This window comes from Lutra lutra, chromosome 7 (assembly GCF_902655055.1).
Source record: "Lutra lutra chromosome 7, mLutLut1.2, whole genome shotgun sequence".
Taxonomy (NCBI): Eukaryota; Metazoa; Chordata; class Mammalia; order Carnivora; family Mustelidae; genus Lutra; species Lutra lutra.
The window spans coordinates 80,889,192-80,906,341 of NC_062284.1; the positions used below are offsets into that span (position 1 = coordinate 80,889,192).

At 35.5% G+C, this 17,150-nt stretch overlaps 1 protein-coding gene across 1 annotated transcript in view; it reads right to left on the reverse strand.

Moving 5' to 3' along the window:
- Positions 1-1,443: 1,443 nt before the first annotated feature.
- STRN3 (striatin 3) overlaps positions 1,444-17,150 on the reverse strand; it is a 120,405-nt gene continuing 104,698 nt past the window's right edge. The window contains 5 exon segments of the mRNA XM_047737946.1: positions 1,444-3,107; positions 3,192-3,278; positions 8,971-9,078; positions 12,292-12,432; positions 13,685-13,852. Of these exon segments, the coding sequence (XP_047593902.1) occupies positions 2,938-3,107; positions 3,192-3,278; positions 8,971-9,078; positions 12,292-12,432; positions 13,685-13,852 (674 nt within the window). The 3' untranslated portion in view covers positions 1,444-2,937.

Genomic DNA, 17,150 nt, shown 5'->3' on the forward strand with positions numbered 1-17,150 from the left:
TACAAAAATATTCTTAAACTTTAAAAAAAGCACCATTTCATAGTCAAATCAGTCTACATAACTTCCTATAAGTCACAAAAGGGAGCACACAAAATAAGACTTTCTCTTTTTGCATCCTTTAGTCTCTTCCAAACATTTAACACTGGAGAGAAGAATACAACCAAAGTAGAGAAGAGAAAAATAAACATCTATACTAATTTTTATTCATTTCAGTTTTAACACATCCCAAGAGGTGAATGTTTATGCTCTGCGATGATGACAATCAAGTTAAACAGTAACGCATCAGTTTGGAATAGGTGCCGGAAACCATACTACCTTTGGAAAAATTGTTATTTTCAAAAACTAAGGAGAAAAATAAAAAAGGAGAAAATATGCCTTTTACTTTGTTCATTAAGTTGAATCTTCAGAAAACGAAAAATTCTATCACTTCAAGAAAATTTCTGAAAAATTTTAGTATTTCACCAGCAATGACTAAAATTGACACTTGTATTTTTATGTAGAAAACACAATTTCTCAATGTACACACAATGTAATTTTTTTTGCACTAATAATTCAGACAATTTTGCCACTTAAGTTTTGTTACCCTCTAATTCCATGTCCAATTTTCTTCAAAAAAGGATATTCCCTTGTTGAAAGAAAAAGTTTCAAGATACTTATTATTTATAAGAACAACTTTTAATTGAGTAATGCAGTTTATTCTCTGCTTTGCTTTTTTGTGGAAATCGGTATGGCTAGATAGGAATGACAACACTATTAACTGAAATCCAGATTTAATAAACAGAACATTTAAGGGGCACCTGGGTGACTAAGTCATTAAGCATCTGCCTTCCGCTCAGGTCATGGGATCAAGCCCTACATCTGGCTCCTTGCTCCATGGGAAGACTGTTTCTCCCTCTCCCTCTTCCCCTGCTTGTACTCCCTCTCGCTCTCTTTCTCTATAAAAAAAAAAAAAAAAAAAAACATTTAAGGAAATGATTTAATACTGGATCTCTACTTTTTCTTTTTTTTGGTTATTATGAATTATCTAACTTACTTTAATAGAAGACTTTTTTTTTTTTTAAAGATTTTATTTATTTATTTGACAGAGATCACAAGTAGGCAGAGAGGCAGGCAGGCAGAGAAAGAGGAGGAAGCTCGATCCCAGGACCCTGGGATCATGACCTGAGCCGAAGGCAGAGGCCTAACCCACTGAGCCACCCAGACGCCCCTAATAGAAGACTTTTTAAGATTCCCAAATGGGGTGAAATACATAGAAAGTCATTCTTAATAGTGTTAACTGTCCTAATCTTTAATTAGAGTCTCAATAAGCAATACAAAGTTTAATAGAACAGCATAAAAATGAAGGACTCACTGAGAAATCATCTCCATTTCCTAGTTTAATGATGGAGAGTAAAGTATTGCACTTTATTAAATCAACACAAAATAATGTAGCCAACAATAACATACAGGTACACAATTTAATATTTATTATATGCATTTTATATACATTATTTTTCAACAGCTGTACGTTTGCTATGTGGTACAATCTTAAAAATTTGCTGATTCATAGTTTGTAAAACAAAAACCTTACAAAACTCATCAAAACTCGCAAACTGATCAGAAAAGTTTTTGGAAGACTAGAAAAAATACTTTATTGTCTTAATCATGCATTACACAAACAAAATCTTTAGTTACACCATAAAATTAAGCACATCTGAAAAAATAAAACAGGGATAACTAATCCAAACACAGCAGATTTCTGTATCCTGATCCAACTATTTTTGTATCCTATTTGTAATGCAAATAAAATTTTACTCCAAATATTTTTAAACAAGATAGTTTTTGTTTGGAATCATGGTAAACCAAGATATGCATATGGGGGAAATCACCTTGGTTTGTAACTTAAACTATAAAATATTCAATTTTTAGTCTATTTTAGACTATTCAAAGAGTTCCAAAATAGATATACAGGTTCCTTTAGCACATTAATAAAAGGATATAAAGATCAACAAAAAGTGAAATAAATAATAGGCTATTAGCAAGATGGATAATCCTTGATAAATAAACTTGTAAATACAGTAAGATGTACAAAATATCACATAGTGATAGGATGCCAAGATTAGTTTTTTTTTTTTTCTTTTTAAAGAGTTCATTTGGAGTATTAAACTCCACTGTTTCATTTTAATACACTTAATAGTCCTTGGTATATGAAGAGAATTATGTGATGATGAAGGTGATTTAGCATCTTTATGGAAGGACTTAGCTGAGCTGTATTAGGCAAAAGAAGGAAAAAGTGTGGTTACACGGCAGCGGGTCAGTGAGATCTCTGTGTTTTAGGGTTGTATAATGCAGAAAAACTTCAATACAATCTTGAGCACTGTTGTGACAGGCTAAATATATAAAAAGACTTATAAAAACTAGAATTTTATCCAAACATTTTGTGCAACTAATGCTAAAATATTTTAAGTTAAATTTTCTTTCTTTTTTTTTTTTTAAAGCAAAATAAGTTTAAAAGGGAATCTGTGGCATTCAACTGATAAACAGAAAAATCACTAAGAGATGAAAAAAAGCTACTCTTGGAGCTCACTTCCCCCCCAACAAGAGCACCACATTCCTAACCCTAAGGCAGCACACAGAGTCCAAAATAAAAGTCTTTTGTAAGATCAGACTCCACATTGGCTTAAAGATACCTAAAAAACAGACATACGCTCAGTTCATATCCAGTACAGGCCACAAATAATGGAGTCCTTTTTATTTGTCCCACAAGATACAGTAATTACAGTTAAAATTAATGAGCCTGACATTAAGATGTGATTTCCATCAATTTATGCCTGCCTCGAATAGTTTTCAGCAAGCAGATTACATGTAGTGTCATATCAGTAACCTTTCAGATGGCAGTGATGCAGACCCTCTTTTTGTCCAAGCAAATTTGTTGTTAAGATGTGAGCTTTTGTTGATTCACACAAATACTTTGGCAAGGGCATCAGCCCCTGCACTGGCAATATATGCTTTTGATGGATGGAAAGCAACATCATAAATCGATTCATCTAATTTCTTCCTATGTGCTGTTATTTCTTGCACACATGTCTTGCTGTCCAAATTCCACAATCTAATAGAACAGTCATGGCCTGTAATACAAGAACAAATAAAGTACATTATTGAGTAACAATTCTTTTATAAAGCTTGTGGCAGTACAGGAAGTTCAGACTTACTTCCAGACATCAGGTAGATTCCATTAGGATCTACTGCTAGACTTGTAACAGCATCCAAATGAGCTACCATAGAATGGATCATTTTACCTAAATAAAACATAACACAGAAGATAAAATTTTCACAAAGAGTTACTAACTTGCGAGATCAGAAACCATAATATAGCATCAACATAAAATAGACAATCACTATAGCAATATATTTTTTACTGTGGTAAAATACATGTAACATAAAATTTACCATTTTAACCATTTGGGAAGGTATCATTCAGTGGCTTTTAGAACATTCGCAATGATATGCGACCATCACCATTATCCAGTTCAGAACATTTTCATCACTGCAAAAGGAAACCCGTACCCATTAAGCAATCACTCCCTATATCTCCCTTCCCCCAAGTCCCTGGTTACCACTAATCTGCTTTCTCTCACTATGATTTGGCCTATTCTGGATGCTTCATACAGTTGAAATCCTACAATATCATGTGGCTTTTTGTGTCTGCCTTCTGTCACTTAAAGTTTTCAAGGTTCACCCAGTACCACAGGTATACCTTACACTTTATTGTGCTTCAAAGATACTGCAGATTTTTTGTTTTTTGTTTACAAAATGAAGATCTGTGGCAACCTTGTGTTGAACAAATCTATTGGCACCATTTTCCAACAGCATTTGCTCACTTTGTGTCTCCATCACATTTTGGTAATTCTTCAATATTGAAAACCTTTTCATTATTATTTTATTTGTCACGGTGATCTGTGATGAGTGCCTCCAACTTGCAAGCAACTTAGCAACCAAAGCTAAGCAACGGTTAGCAATTTTTTTGCAATAAATATTCTTTTTTTTTTTATTTTTTTATTTTTTTAAAAGATTTTATTTATTTATTTCTCAGAGAGAGAGAGGGAGAGAGAGCAAGCACAGGCAGACAGAATGTCAGGCAGAGGCAGAGGGAGAAGCAGGCTCCCCGCCGAGCAAGGAGCCCGATGCGGGACTCGATCCCAGGACGCTGGGATCATGACCTGAGCCGAAGGCAGCTGCTTAACCAACTGAGCCACCCAGGCGTCCCTGCAATAAATATTCTTTAATTAAGGTACATACATGTGGTTTTTTAGACACAATGCTATTGCACACTTAGTAGACAACAGTATGGTATAAACACGACTTTTACATACACTGGGAAACCAAAATTCATTGACATACTTTAATGACAATGAGCTTTACTGCAGTGGTGTGAAACTGAACCCACAGAGGTATACCTGTAATAATTTTTTTAAAGAGAATTTGAAATCTAATGCAGAACTTTCCTAGTTATTCCTAAAAAAGACATCTGTATGACATGAATCTGACAGTATCTGGCAGGCAGTGGAAAACATAATGACTATATGGTTGCATCAAAGGCTCAAGATCATATAAAGTAGAATTAAACTAAATACAGAAGAAAATCTCTCTCATTAAGAGACGTAAAGGTTATTTCATATACAGGGTTACTAATAAATAAATCACTGGAGGATATATTCCTAACTAAAGATTCTATTATCAGATTCATTTATCCTTTGAAATGTCAATCATTTTATACATCAGAAATAAGAAAGGGGGGAGGGTGAGAGTATATTAGAGAAATTATTCTGGATTTCCCCAGACAGTAGCAAAAACAATATTCTGGAAAATGGGATTTAATGGTAAGTTAAAATTAAAAAACAAGTTATAAGTACCAAGTTATGTTGCATAAATATCTCGGGGACAAGAGGATTGGCCTCTGCACTGGCAATATATGCCTTTGGTGGATGGAAAGCAGTATCATAAACTGATTCATCCAAGAAGGGAATAAAGTAGCGAATACTGGTGTTTCTAAAATTACCTCCCCTTTCATTCAGCAATGAGTCTTTATTACTCAAATGTCTGTGTTGCTCCTAATGAGAGGCCTTCTTCAGAATTCTAGTTAGAATCATGTGCCACCGTTTTTGGTCCCCTGATGACATTCCACAATGGGACATGAACTAGATCTACTTTCATTGTTTGCTACAGCTCCTAGCCTGCATATAAAACCACAACATAATCAAATGTGCAAAAGTTATTCTGAAAACATAAAAGGTCCTATCACTTTCTGGCAATACTAAGGTCATCAGTTAAGTACAAAATTAGTCTCTCATCATTTCAAACCACATTTGTCTGTTTCTCACTAATACTAACAGAATAATTTTAGAGATTCTTCTTTGCTACCTTGAAGAACAAAAGAATCATTCAACATACTATCTTTAAATGCATAGTCTAATATAACTCATAAGAAATCTAGAATCCGGGGCGCCTGGGTGGCTCAGTGGGTTAAAGCCTCTGCCTTCAGCTCTGGTCATGGTCCCAGGGTCCTGGGATCTAGCCCCACATCAGGCTCTCTGCTCAGCAGGGAGCCTGCTTCCCTCTCTCTCTCTGCCTGCCCTCTGCCTACTTGTGATCTCTGTCAAGTAAATAAATAAAATCTTAAAAAAAAAAAAAGAAATCTAGAATCCATTCCTCCCAACATTCCTATAAAAAAACCAAGCATGAAATAGTTGGGTCACCAGGACAATAATCTCAAATCATCAGAGGTTAAATACCAAGCATCATTAGCTTCCTTTAAAATGTCATTATTTATGATGGTAACTCTTAATTCACAAATCTAGTTCCAACTTCTCTCCTGAGAATGATCCTGCATCTCAGGAGATGCAGGATGCATGTAACATGTCTTAAACCAAAGAATTCTTTCATCCAAAAAGCAGATTTACTCACTTCTTCAAGGGTACTTACTATAGTTTGCCCAGTTTGCCTCCAGTTCTCCTGTCTGTGCACTAAATTAACCCTATGATATGCTAAGTCAATTGAGAGTCAACCCTTCCTCTCCACACAGTCAGAAGGTCACTTTAAAACTTAAATGACTCCTTCAGACTACACAGGAATAAAGAAGTAGAATGCTGAACTAAGTCGGATGCTGGGCTTCCACTGGTGACCACAGAAGTCACAAAACTTCTGACACTTCCCGAGAGTTAGGACTCTGTCTTTAGCAACATATACTTGTGGCTTCTCCCATTTAACCAATTTCACTTTTGCCCCATGTCTCTGCTACTACCTCTTTTCACTGACCAAAGTTAACGCCTCCTATAACGGAGGGAAACAGAGAATACATGCAGTCTCTTCTCGCCTCTCTGGCACCTTAAGCCCTCTGACTTGGGTAATCAATATTGTGAGACTCTATGAAATGGAGACAAAATAGATATTTTTTTAAAAAATGTAGACCAGACATAAGAGGACCAGACATTTTGTCTGTTCTATTCAGGACACTGAACCTAACAGTTGAAAACTATGTCAGGGATATGGCAGACAATAAAGTGTGCCAAATGAATGAGTCCACAACAAATTCAGGATCTTCCGTCTCCAACTCTTCCATATTCCTCACTTGTACACCTTTTTCCAAACTCACCATCACTAGCAAAGTTTCTCAGGCACGGTATATGCAACTCAAATTTGTACCTCTACCAAAATTTTAAAAAATCATGAGCCCTTAATATCTCTCCAGAACAAACAGTAGAAACTGAAATTACAAATTCTTTAAAGTCAAAGATCTACCAGGTAATACAATATAAAGAATCTTTTTAAACCAATTTTACAAATCCCTGCTCAAATATCTTAAGTGGTTTTCACAGTATACAGCATAAACAAAAATCCATTATTCTTAGCCTGGTGCTGAGAAGTTCTCCTCAACGGTTTCTGTTTCCCTTCTTCAAACTTACCTCTTTAGATTTACCTATAAGATACTTTTGTTCCAGCCCACGTTCCTACCACCATGCTGCCTCTGCTCAAAATAGGCCCACTGGACTTTCCCACTACCTTCTTCACTTAAAAACAAACACATACACACAAACAATAAAACTTACCATTTCTTCAAGGAAAAGATCAAACCCTCACTATGAAGACTCCTTTATCTAGCATGACTCATCTTACTGCACATGAGTGCACATGCACACATACAGAGACACGTGTCCTATTTTCCCGAAACAATGATAAGCTCCCAGAGAAGAGAAACCACATCTTATACATGATAGCAGCCAGTGCCATGCAGAATACAAAAGCTAAATATATTCTTTTTGTTAAAATCTAAGAATTCATTGAATTCATCCACAGTATCAATTTCTATGTTTCAGATTAAAAAATTCAATAAATACAACAGTCACTTGACAAAATAATACTCTATTAAGAACTTAGCTGTTAACACTAGACCAGCTACGAAAATATTCTAGTTTATCACATTTAAATGAATTACCAATTTTCAGGGAAAAGTTTCTTTGGAAACAGTATACCGGACCACAATTTACAGTTTAATTTAACTCAATGTTGTTATGTGTATGTACCTGAGTGGGAAGTGAGATGGATTTAGAAAGACTGTTGCCATTGTTAGGAGCCTATTGCTTTGTCTTTACATTACAGAGAAGGTAACTAGACTAATTAACAGAAAGAATAAATTGGTAGAATTTTTAAACAATCTGAAAGACTGTTATATGTATAACATACAAGTTATACATATATATGCTAGTTGTTATTAAATAAAATTTTATTACCATTTTCTTGATTTCTGCCAATAAAACAGCTCTAGAGACTCACACTTTGCTGTTAATACAACTACTAAAATTCCTGACCCTCCCTTTACAAACCTAAATGTAAATCTCCAATAGTTAATCTAAAAAATCTTTTCAGAAATACAAAGGAAATTATCTCTGTGCTTGCAGCAAAGGAAGACAATGAGGCTTCATAAAAATGTTCATAGAATTGTTTTGAGAAGGTACTAAACTGAGAATTTTCATACAAATATGAATCTTCTTTCCTTTGAGACACAGATTGTAAATATCCATTCTCTTCTCAACTTCTACTGAGTTAAAAGGAATCTGTCCATTAGAGTGTTACCTGAACATGGGGATTTAGTTTAAGACTCTAAAGATTAATAATTATAACCACATCCTACATAACCTTCAAAGAGAAATCTGTAGAGGGGCACCTGGCTGGCTCAGTCAATAGAGCATCTGACTCTTGATCTTAGGGTCATGAGTTTAAAGCTCACGTTTGGCGTGGAGCCTTCTGGAATGAATGAGGTATCAAAGAGAAATCTGTAGTTCTGATTTGCTGTCTTGCTTGATAATCTGTTGCCCTGCAATAATGCTGCAATTAACTTTTAGGTTTCTTACTTGGAAATCCTTCAATACCCCTAGTTTTAGCTTCTCAAAAGAGCCTAACTGAGCACCAATAGTATTTTATGTGGTATTCTAAGGAAAGATGAAACAGAGGTCATTAAGAAAAAACAACCCTAAGGCCAAATTAAAATTTAATTTGACTTCTATATAACTGGTAAGTTTCCTCACAATAAGAAATAGAGGGAAAATAACAATTAACAATTTCCACTATTTCATCTCCTATTTCACTATTTCACATTTCATCTCCTGAGGAATAATTCTAAGAGCGTATCTGAAATACTAAACCCTAGAAAGAGACCTTTCACAACAGAATATGGAGAAGAAATTTCAAATGGATGGGTTTATATTTAACATGACATGGAGAAAAACATAATTGGTAGGCAAAGTATTATATTGACTTAAGGACAGAACTTAACATGTAAGTGTACTACATTAAGTAAAGCAAAAATCTGAGTTGAAATAGTTCAACTTGGCAATTTTTTAGGCAAAAAGTCAGTATGTCTTACATAAAAAGAATAGCATTTTTGATCATCTCAAATTTACTAAGACTAAGAAGAATATACGACAACCTACTTACCCGTTTTATTGTCAAAAAATTTGATGTGTCTATCTTCATGAGCAGTTATTGTAACAGGAAGTGTGGGATGACTTACTACTCTGTTAATGTGATTACTGGATTGTAAACCTGAAAAATAAAGGAAGAAAATGCACTAAAGTTCAAGCTTTCGATTAAAATTCGAATAGCTCTTTTTCTTTTTAAGATTTTATTTGAGAGAGAGAGAACACGAGCAGGAGAAGAAGGGCAAAGGGAGAAGAAGGACGAGGAAGAAGACTCCTCACTGAGTCCCACTGAGCAGGGAACCCAACATGGGGCTTGATCCCGGGATCCTGGGATCCTGACCCGAGCTGAAGGCAGATGCTTAACAGACTGAGCCACCCAGGCAACCCTGGGGGATAGCCTTTTTAAGCTTATCAACAAACAGGAATCATTAAAAAATTAAAGCATTTGTATTAAAAGAAAAATCTGAAATCTAAAACTAGAGCTCTGGAGAGATAGTTTTGTTTTTTTGGTTTTTTGTTTTTTAAGATTTTATTTATCTATTTGACAGACAGAGATCACAAGTAGGCAGAGAGGTAGGCAGAGAGAGAGGGAGAGGCAAGCTCCCTGCTGAGCAGAGAGCCCAATGTGGGGCTCGATCCCAGGACCCTGGAATCATGACCTGAGCCAAAGGCAGAGGCTTTAACCCACTGAGCCACCCAGGCGTCCCGAGAGATACAGTTTCTTTAAAAATGTTAGTGTAAGCTATCATGTTCTATAATATGGACAGCACTAAACTCAAGGAAAAATTAGGAATATTTTAATGCAGACTATCAGTATAGGTGGTTTAGAATTTTAAAAGAGCCACAGTAATTATTATTTTAAACAAACAGTCCATAAATGAATTACAAGCATTTAATGAACAAATTTGCTTGCAAGTGAAAATCAGATGTTTGCAAGGAACAACCCCCATCCTACCCACACTCACAAAAAAAACACAAAGAACAGGAATTAATGTTCTTAGGGAAGAAACTAAAGGGATCAAAACTAATGGAAAAATATCATCAACATTTATTAGATTTTAACTACATCAGTCATTCCACACACATACAAGGACACTTAACTTAGACACGTTACCTGTGTGAAAGGGAGAAAGGGACTAGAGTTGAAAAGATGCCAGGAAAGACAGTTCTTTGACTAATTTTGTTTGAGATTTGATTTGACCATGAAGCCATTTAAATGGTTTAAATAATTATAAAATGATTTTTTAAAGGCACTCATACACACACACATACACACACACACACACACACACACACACACAAAAGGAAAAGTAAAATTAAACAAATGAGTGTAACTGCATGTCCAACTGAGGTATACACACAAAGAAATGAACCACTTCAAGTGACTTGAAAGCAGAATAATTAGATGTCCCATCCCAAATGGAATACACCATTCATATGAAACTATTATCAGTAACCAAACTATTGGTGGTGGTGTCATTTTTATTATTTTGAGATGACTCTACCTATATTGTGGAATAAATAAAAAAAGATGATGATGATGATGATTTTGCTGACAACCAAGAGTTTGAGCATGATTAAGATGAGGTAAAAAGCAAAAAGATAAATCTCAATTTGAATGGGAAGTATTTGTATGAATTTATCGTTCTTTATATTTTTTAAAAATGCATTTCTAGCTCTGTCCACTGAAGAAGCCCAAACCAACAAGCAATTCAAGAGCCATAAAATCTATGGGCACCAACCCAAAAGCCCTATACCTATATTATAGTCTCTAAATGCCATTTTCCACTAAAAGAAACCATGGCTCCTTAGGGAAATGCATGATTTCAGTCTGGGGCACAAAATGAACAAGATTAACCTAAAACATCTTACCATATCAGAAAGTAAGAAAGTTATCAATGATTAACAGTCATGTCAAAAGGACTCAAGAGCAAAACCTGAATAAGCTCCCACTGGCTAAAGATGAAACAATCTGAGGAGTGATAAAGGTAATAACCGCAACAGACTGAAACACATCAGATACATTTATTAGAGATTATAATGGTAATAAAAACACCCCAAAGACTCAAAAGTCACCTTCGGGTAATGCTAGGAAACCACCTCATTATTTTGAAAACTGATAAAGTGGGGAAGGGATCAATAACTGATCTTCCCCTTCACTTATAATCACTAACTCCAGATTAATCAAATTATTGATGAGGGGTATTCTTTTTTTACAGAAATATTCTAGATAATAAGTGAAGAAGGAAGGAAAGAATTAGAAAAATCATTCTTCAACAGAATTAATGCATTAATGGACCTAGGCAATGATCAAGACTGAAAACTAAGAAAAAGATAAACAACCAGACAATATTTACTTCTGATAAAAGCTCACAAATTACTATAGTCTTGCCAAAAACACAGAAAAACTTTATAATGAAGACAAATAAAAATATTAAACCTGAATTTGAGTAAGCCTCCTCTATTTATAGGAAATAAAATGAAAAGAGAAAGCACATTAAATGATACCACAAGGATGATACCAGTAAAATCCACACTGTGGAGACTACAGGTTGATAAATGATTCAATTTGATAAGTGACTGATAAATGATGGTCAATGATTTAATTTCTTCAATCAAAAAATTCAAGGGAAAAAGAAGAGATGGAGGGGGAACCTACAGATGAGAAGATACCTGAGACACATTATCAATCAATTACAATGCATAGGCCTTATTTGGAACCCTATTTAAATAAACTGTAAAGCACAAATCACAGCCTACAATAGCAACACTGGCCATTCATACATAATTAATAGAGATGGATGATGCTTTCCTCAGGCTTATATTATTTTCTCTACTTTCACATGTATTTCCATTAAAACTTTAAAATTATTTCCCATGCTTTCACACTTAAAATACTCTTACGTTCTCTGTCCCCTAAATGTTTCTCCAAGCTTTTAAGCATAATGAGAAAATTGCAAAAACAATGTAAATAAATAAACCTAATTTTGTATATTATTAATATATATATACTATATTAATGTACTGAAACTTTTTCATCATAAATTCAAACAGTCAAAATATAAAACTTAAAGATACCTTCTATTGTATAATAATCCTTTTTTAAAAAGATTTTATTGATTTATTTGACAGACAGAGATCACAAGTAGGCAGAGAGGCAGGCAGAGAGAGAGGGGGAAGCAGGCTCCCTGCTGAGCAGAGAGCCTGATGTGGGGCTGGATCCCAGAACCCTGGAATCATGACCTGAGCCAAAGGCAGAGGCTTTAAACCACTGAGCCACCCAGGCACCCCTGTAATAATCTTTTTTAAGGTTTCAAAGAAACCTATGAAAACTTACCAGAATCTATCTGTGATGAAAGCATCACCAATGACTGTGATGTTTCTAAATCATAAATTATTGTACTACCAGTGTTGAAAGAGGTCACCATATGAGCTGGATCACAGCCTATAAAGTCAACCGATGTAGGTATTCCATGCTCTGAAAAGAAGCCCAAAGAGATCCAATGTAAAAACAATTTAGAAATCCCTGCTTTACTAATAAGAAAAAGGAATTCAAGTATTGCTGAAATAATGTCAATAATGAAAAAGAGAACAATTACATTAGGATAGTGAGATATAACAGGTAACTTTCCCTTAATTATTTTTAGTTGTTATAACACTCTATTTAACAGTGTAAGAAAACTACAATTAGAGGGCTCAAAGTTATGAGAAGATATGTACAGAAGTTATTTCATTTTTTTAATGTAAAATGATAAATTAGCATTCTCACATCACTATCTTGGGAGATTGCACCTGTTTGAGACCTATAAGCCTTATCAAGTAGCTCACACAAGTTGGAATTTTCGATCTGTGAAAATAAAGCCTGGATCTGGAATTCACTGATGCAGTTCCATCCTACCATGTCCTGAGCAGCAATTTCTGTCTTTAATATTCAAATGGCCAGATTAATGCACAACTAGGTAAAATCCAGAGTGTCAAGCAATAAATTAGATGAAGTAAGCAATAAATGTCTAAATAAATTTTTACCTCAAAAGTTTGGGTAATTGAAAAATTAGTAGAATTACTAAGGTATCTAAGAGACCCTACAAAATAAGTGTATACTTTTAATCTAAAATGCTTTAAGAGAAAACAGTTTTTAATAAAAATAAAAGGTCTGATTTTTAAAATAACTTAAAAATGTCTTGAAAACATGACTAATACCAGTACACAAGTATATAAATAAATGGTATCAAAAAGCAAATTGCTTACAGCTTTCTTTGACGGGAAAACACCTGAAATTCTACCTGTTATTCACTCTGTACTTCCCACTTAAGGGTGCTAATTCAATGATTATGATACTTCTCATCAGTGTGCTCTTACATATTAGGTATGCTTAAGACTGTGATCCCTTCAGTCTTTCTGGGCAGGCAATTACAGGAAGTGGAGGCCCTCATGTTGTTCCTATGAACAGCCTCATTTGTCTACTTCACTATTTCAAAGAGCTTTATTTTTTTAAATAGGACATGTCCTGGAAAAGGTCAAAAAGCACCAAGCTATAGAATATACTTGCAAAACTCCTTTCTTGTTTATAAAAAATGACTAGGAGTACAAAGATCATCACAAGCTTTATAAAATTATTTCATTATCTCTCTTAGAGTAACAGAAGCATAGTAAATCATTTGCTTTGTCATTTCTATTTCCAAGTTAAAAAAAAAACCAACAGCTTTCTTTATAGGGCAAAATTTACTTACCCTTGTCTCCATTGTAAGTGCAAATACATGGCAATTTTTCTTGTGGATTCCATAACCTAACAGTGCCATCTGCTGAACAAGACAGTAATTGATTTTTTATGCCACTATAAGCAAGACCCCAGACAGCATCTGTATGTGCAACTAAAGTGCCAGCTAGAACATTTGGCTCTGGGAAAAAACAACAAACAAACAAAAATTAGCTAAAAGAAGTTGGAAAGAAATGTTTTGGATAAATATAACTTATCACATAATTAAGTATAAAGACCATGTATAATAGCCCTAAGAAGATAACCAAAATGTACACATTGGCCATCTCTAAGTTGTAGAATTATAGGTTTTTTTAATCTTCCCCACCATACTTTCCTGTATTCTTAGAATTTTTATAGAAGAACATTACACTTTCTATAAAACAGCTTTAATGACACAGAATTCCCATACCATATAATTCATCAATTTAAAGTATACAATTCAAGGGGGTGCCTGGGTGGTTGATCAAGTGTCTGGCTTTGGCTCAGGTCATCATCTCAGGGTCCTGGAGTGGAGCCCCTTGTCAGGCTGCACACACAGAGGGCGTCTGCTGGTCCCTCTCCCTTGGCCCCTCACCTCCTCACTCACTCTCTCTCAAATAAAGAAAATCTTTAACCAAAAAAAATGTGTATAATACAATGATTTTTTTAAAAAATTTATTATTATTTTTTATTTTTTACTTACATACTATCATTTTTACTTCCCCACAGTGATTCTGACCTTAGTGTTTTACTGTAAGTTCTTTTTCTTTTTTTTTTTTCTTTTCAGCGTAACAGTATTCATTGTTTTTGCACCACACCCAGTGCTCCATGCAATACGTGCCCTCCTTAATACCCACCACCTGGTTCCCCCAACCTTCCACCCCCTCCCCCTTCAAAACCCTCAGGTTGTTTTTCAGAGTCCATAGTCTTTCATGGTTCACCTCCCCTTCCAATTTCCCTCAACTCCCTTCTCTTCTCCATCTCCCCCTGTCCTCCATGTTATTTGTTATGCTCCACAAATAAGTGAAACCATATGATAATTGACTCTCTCTGCTTGACTTATTTCACTCAGCATAATCTCTTCCAGTCCTGTCCATGTTGCTACAAAAGTTGGGTATTCATCCTTTCTGATGGAGGCATAATACTCCATAGTGTATATGGACCACATCTTCCTTATTCATTCGTCCGTTGAAGGGCATCTTGGTTCTTTCCACAGTTTGGCAACCGTGGCCATTGCTGCTATAAACAGTGGGGTACAGATGGCCCTTCTTTTCACTACATCTGTATCTTTGGGGTAAATGCCCAGTAGTGCAATTGCAGGGTCATAGGGAAGCTCTATTTTTAATTTCTTGAGGAATCTCCACACTGTTCTCCAAAGTGGCTGCACCAACTTGCATTCCCACCAACCATTTAAGAGGGTTCCCCTTTCTCCACATCCTCTCCAACACACGTTGTTTCCTGTCTTGCTAATTTTGGCCATTCTAACTGGTGTAAGGTGGTATCTCAATGTGGTTTTAATTTGAATCTCCCTAATGACTAGTGATGATGAACACTTTTTCATGTGTCTGATAGGCATTTGTATGTCTTCACTGCAGAAGTGTCTGTTCATATCTTCTGCCCATTTTTTGATATGATTATCTGTTTTGTGTGTGTTGAGTTTGAGAAGTTCTTTATAGATCCTGGATATCAACCTTTTGTCTGTGTATTATTTTATTATTTATTTGACAGAGAGAGAGAGAGTGAGACAGTAAGAGGGAATACAACGAGGGGGCGCGGAAGAGGGAGAAGCAGGCTTCCCATTGAGCTGGGAGCCCAAAGCAGAGCTCAATCCCCCGATCCTGGGATCATGCTGGGATCATGAGCTGAGCTGAAGGCAGACACTTAACGACTGAGCCACCCAGGCGCCCAAATACAATGGCTTTTATTATGTTCACAGAGTTATACAATCATCAGCACATCAATTTTAGGACACTTTCATCACTCATTAACCATTCCCACCCCCACCACCCAATTCTTCCTTCCTGCTTTTCTGCAGCACTACAAAACCACTAATCTACTCTGTTTCTTTAAGTTTGTCTGTTCAGGACATTTCATACAAAGGGTCTTTTGTGATGGGCTTCTTGCACTTAGCAAAACGTTTCCAGGGTTTGTCCATGATGTAGCATGCCTCAGTACTTCACTTCTTTTTATTGTATAATATCCATTGTATGGATATACTATGTTTTGTTTACCCATTTATCATTTGATGGACATGGTGGCTAATAATAACATTGTGTACCATCTAGCCTATAATCCTATTTCTCTAGCAAACTCCCACATTCCACAGCTGTTTCTTATCATCTCCGGAATTTTCAGTTCCAAACTTCCTTCCACATGAATGATTATCTCTATTGACTTTATTGAGAAACTACAGCACTGAAATAAGAACCCCTCCCCTTATCTTTTCTCTATCCAATCTACTAGTTTCTAAAGCCACCTTCTCCTTGCTTTCAGATAGGAGTAAAGAACTGTCCACCTTCTTCTCAAAGGCTAATTCTACCAGGTAAATTTTGGATTCCATTCAACTCACTAACTTCTTTCATGTTTACAGTTTCCATACTACACAATAATTCTCCTTCTCCTTAGGATCATTACCACAGCAAACAAAGATGCTCCAGAATCTCCTGACTTAAACAAAAACCTTCATTAACCTTCTATCATCCTTCCAACAGACGGCAGAAGAACATATTGAATAAAATGCTTTTTTACCTCTCATTCACTCTTAATCAGTGTAATATGCTTTCTGATACCACCATTACACCAAAATAGCCCTTGCTGAAATCACCAATGATGAACTCTCTTTTATCAAGTTTAATGAAATTTTTCTTCCTTTGAAGATTATTTTCTTGGTTATTTTTATCACACTGCTTTTCATCCAGAGTGTGCCTTAAAAAGTTGCCCACAGGTACCTTCACCCTCTGGTTTTTGTCCCAGCATCCAACCTCTGGCTAAGACCTGGGTGACCTATTTGTCACATAAAAAAAGGAACCTTTCTATCTTCCTATTATTGGACTTCTCAGCAACATATGAAAGGGCAGACTGCTTCCTTCTTTTCAAAATGGTTTTTTATTTTGGTATACTTCCATGATCCCACCCCACATTTTCCTTCACTTCCTCCTTCCTCAAAGGCCACTCCTTCTCAGTTTCCTTTGTTGGCTTTCCTGCTCTAGTCACCTTCCCAGTATCAGAATTGTTCAGGATTTTGTCTTCTCTTTAGGCCCTAAACAGTACACTGTTCCCTATGTTATACAATCTATTCTCATATCTTAATATTAGCTACTTGATACTGCCATCTCTTAATATGCCTAAAAACTGAACTCACCATCTTTAATCTTCTCACACCTGTTCTTAATATACTCAATTGTTCATGTAAAAAAAAAAAGGGGGCAGTAGTGATAAAAATGTTCTGAATTAGATAG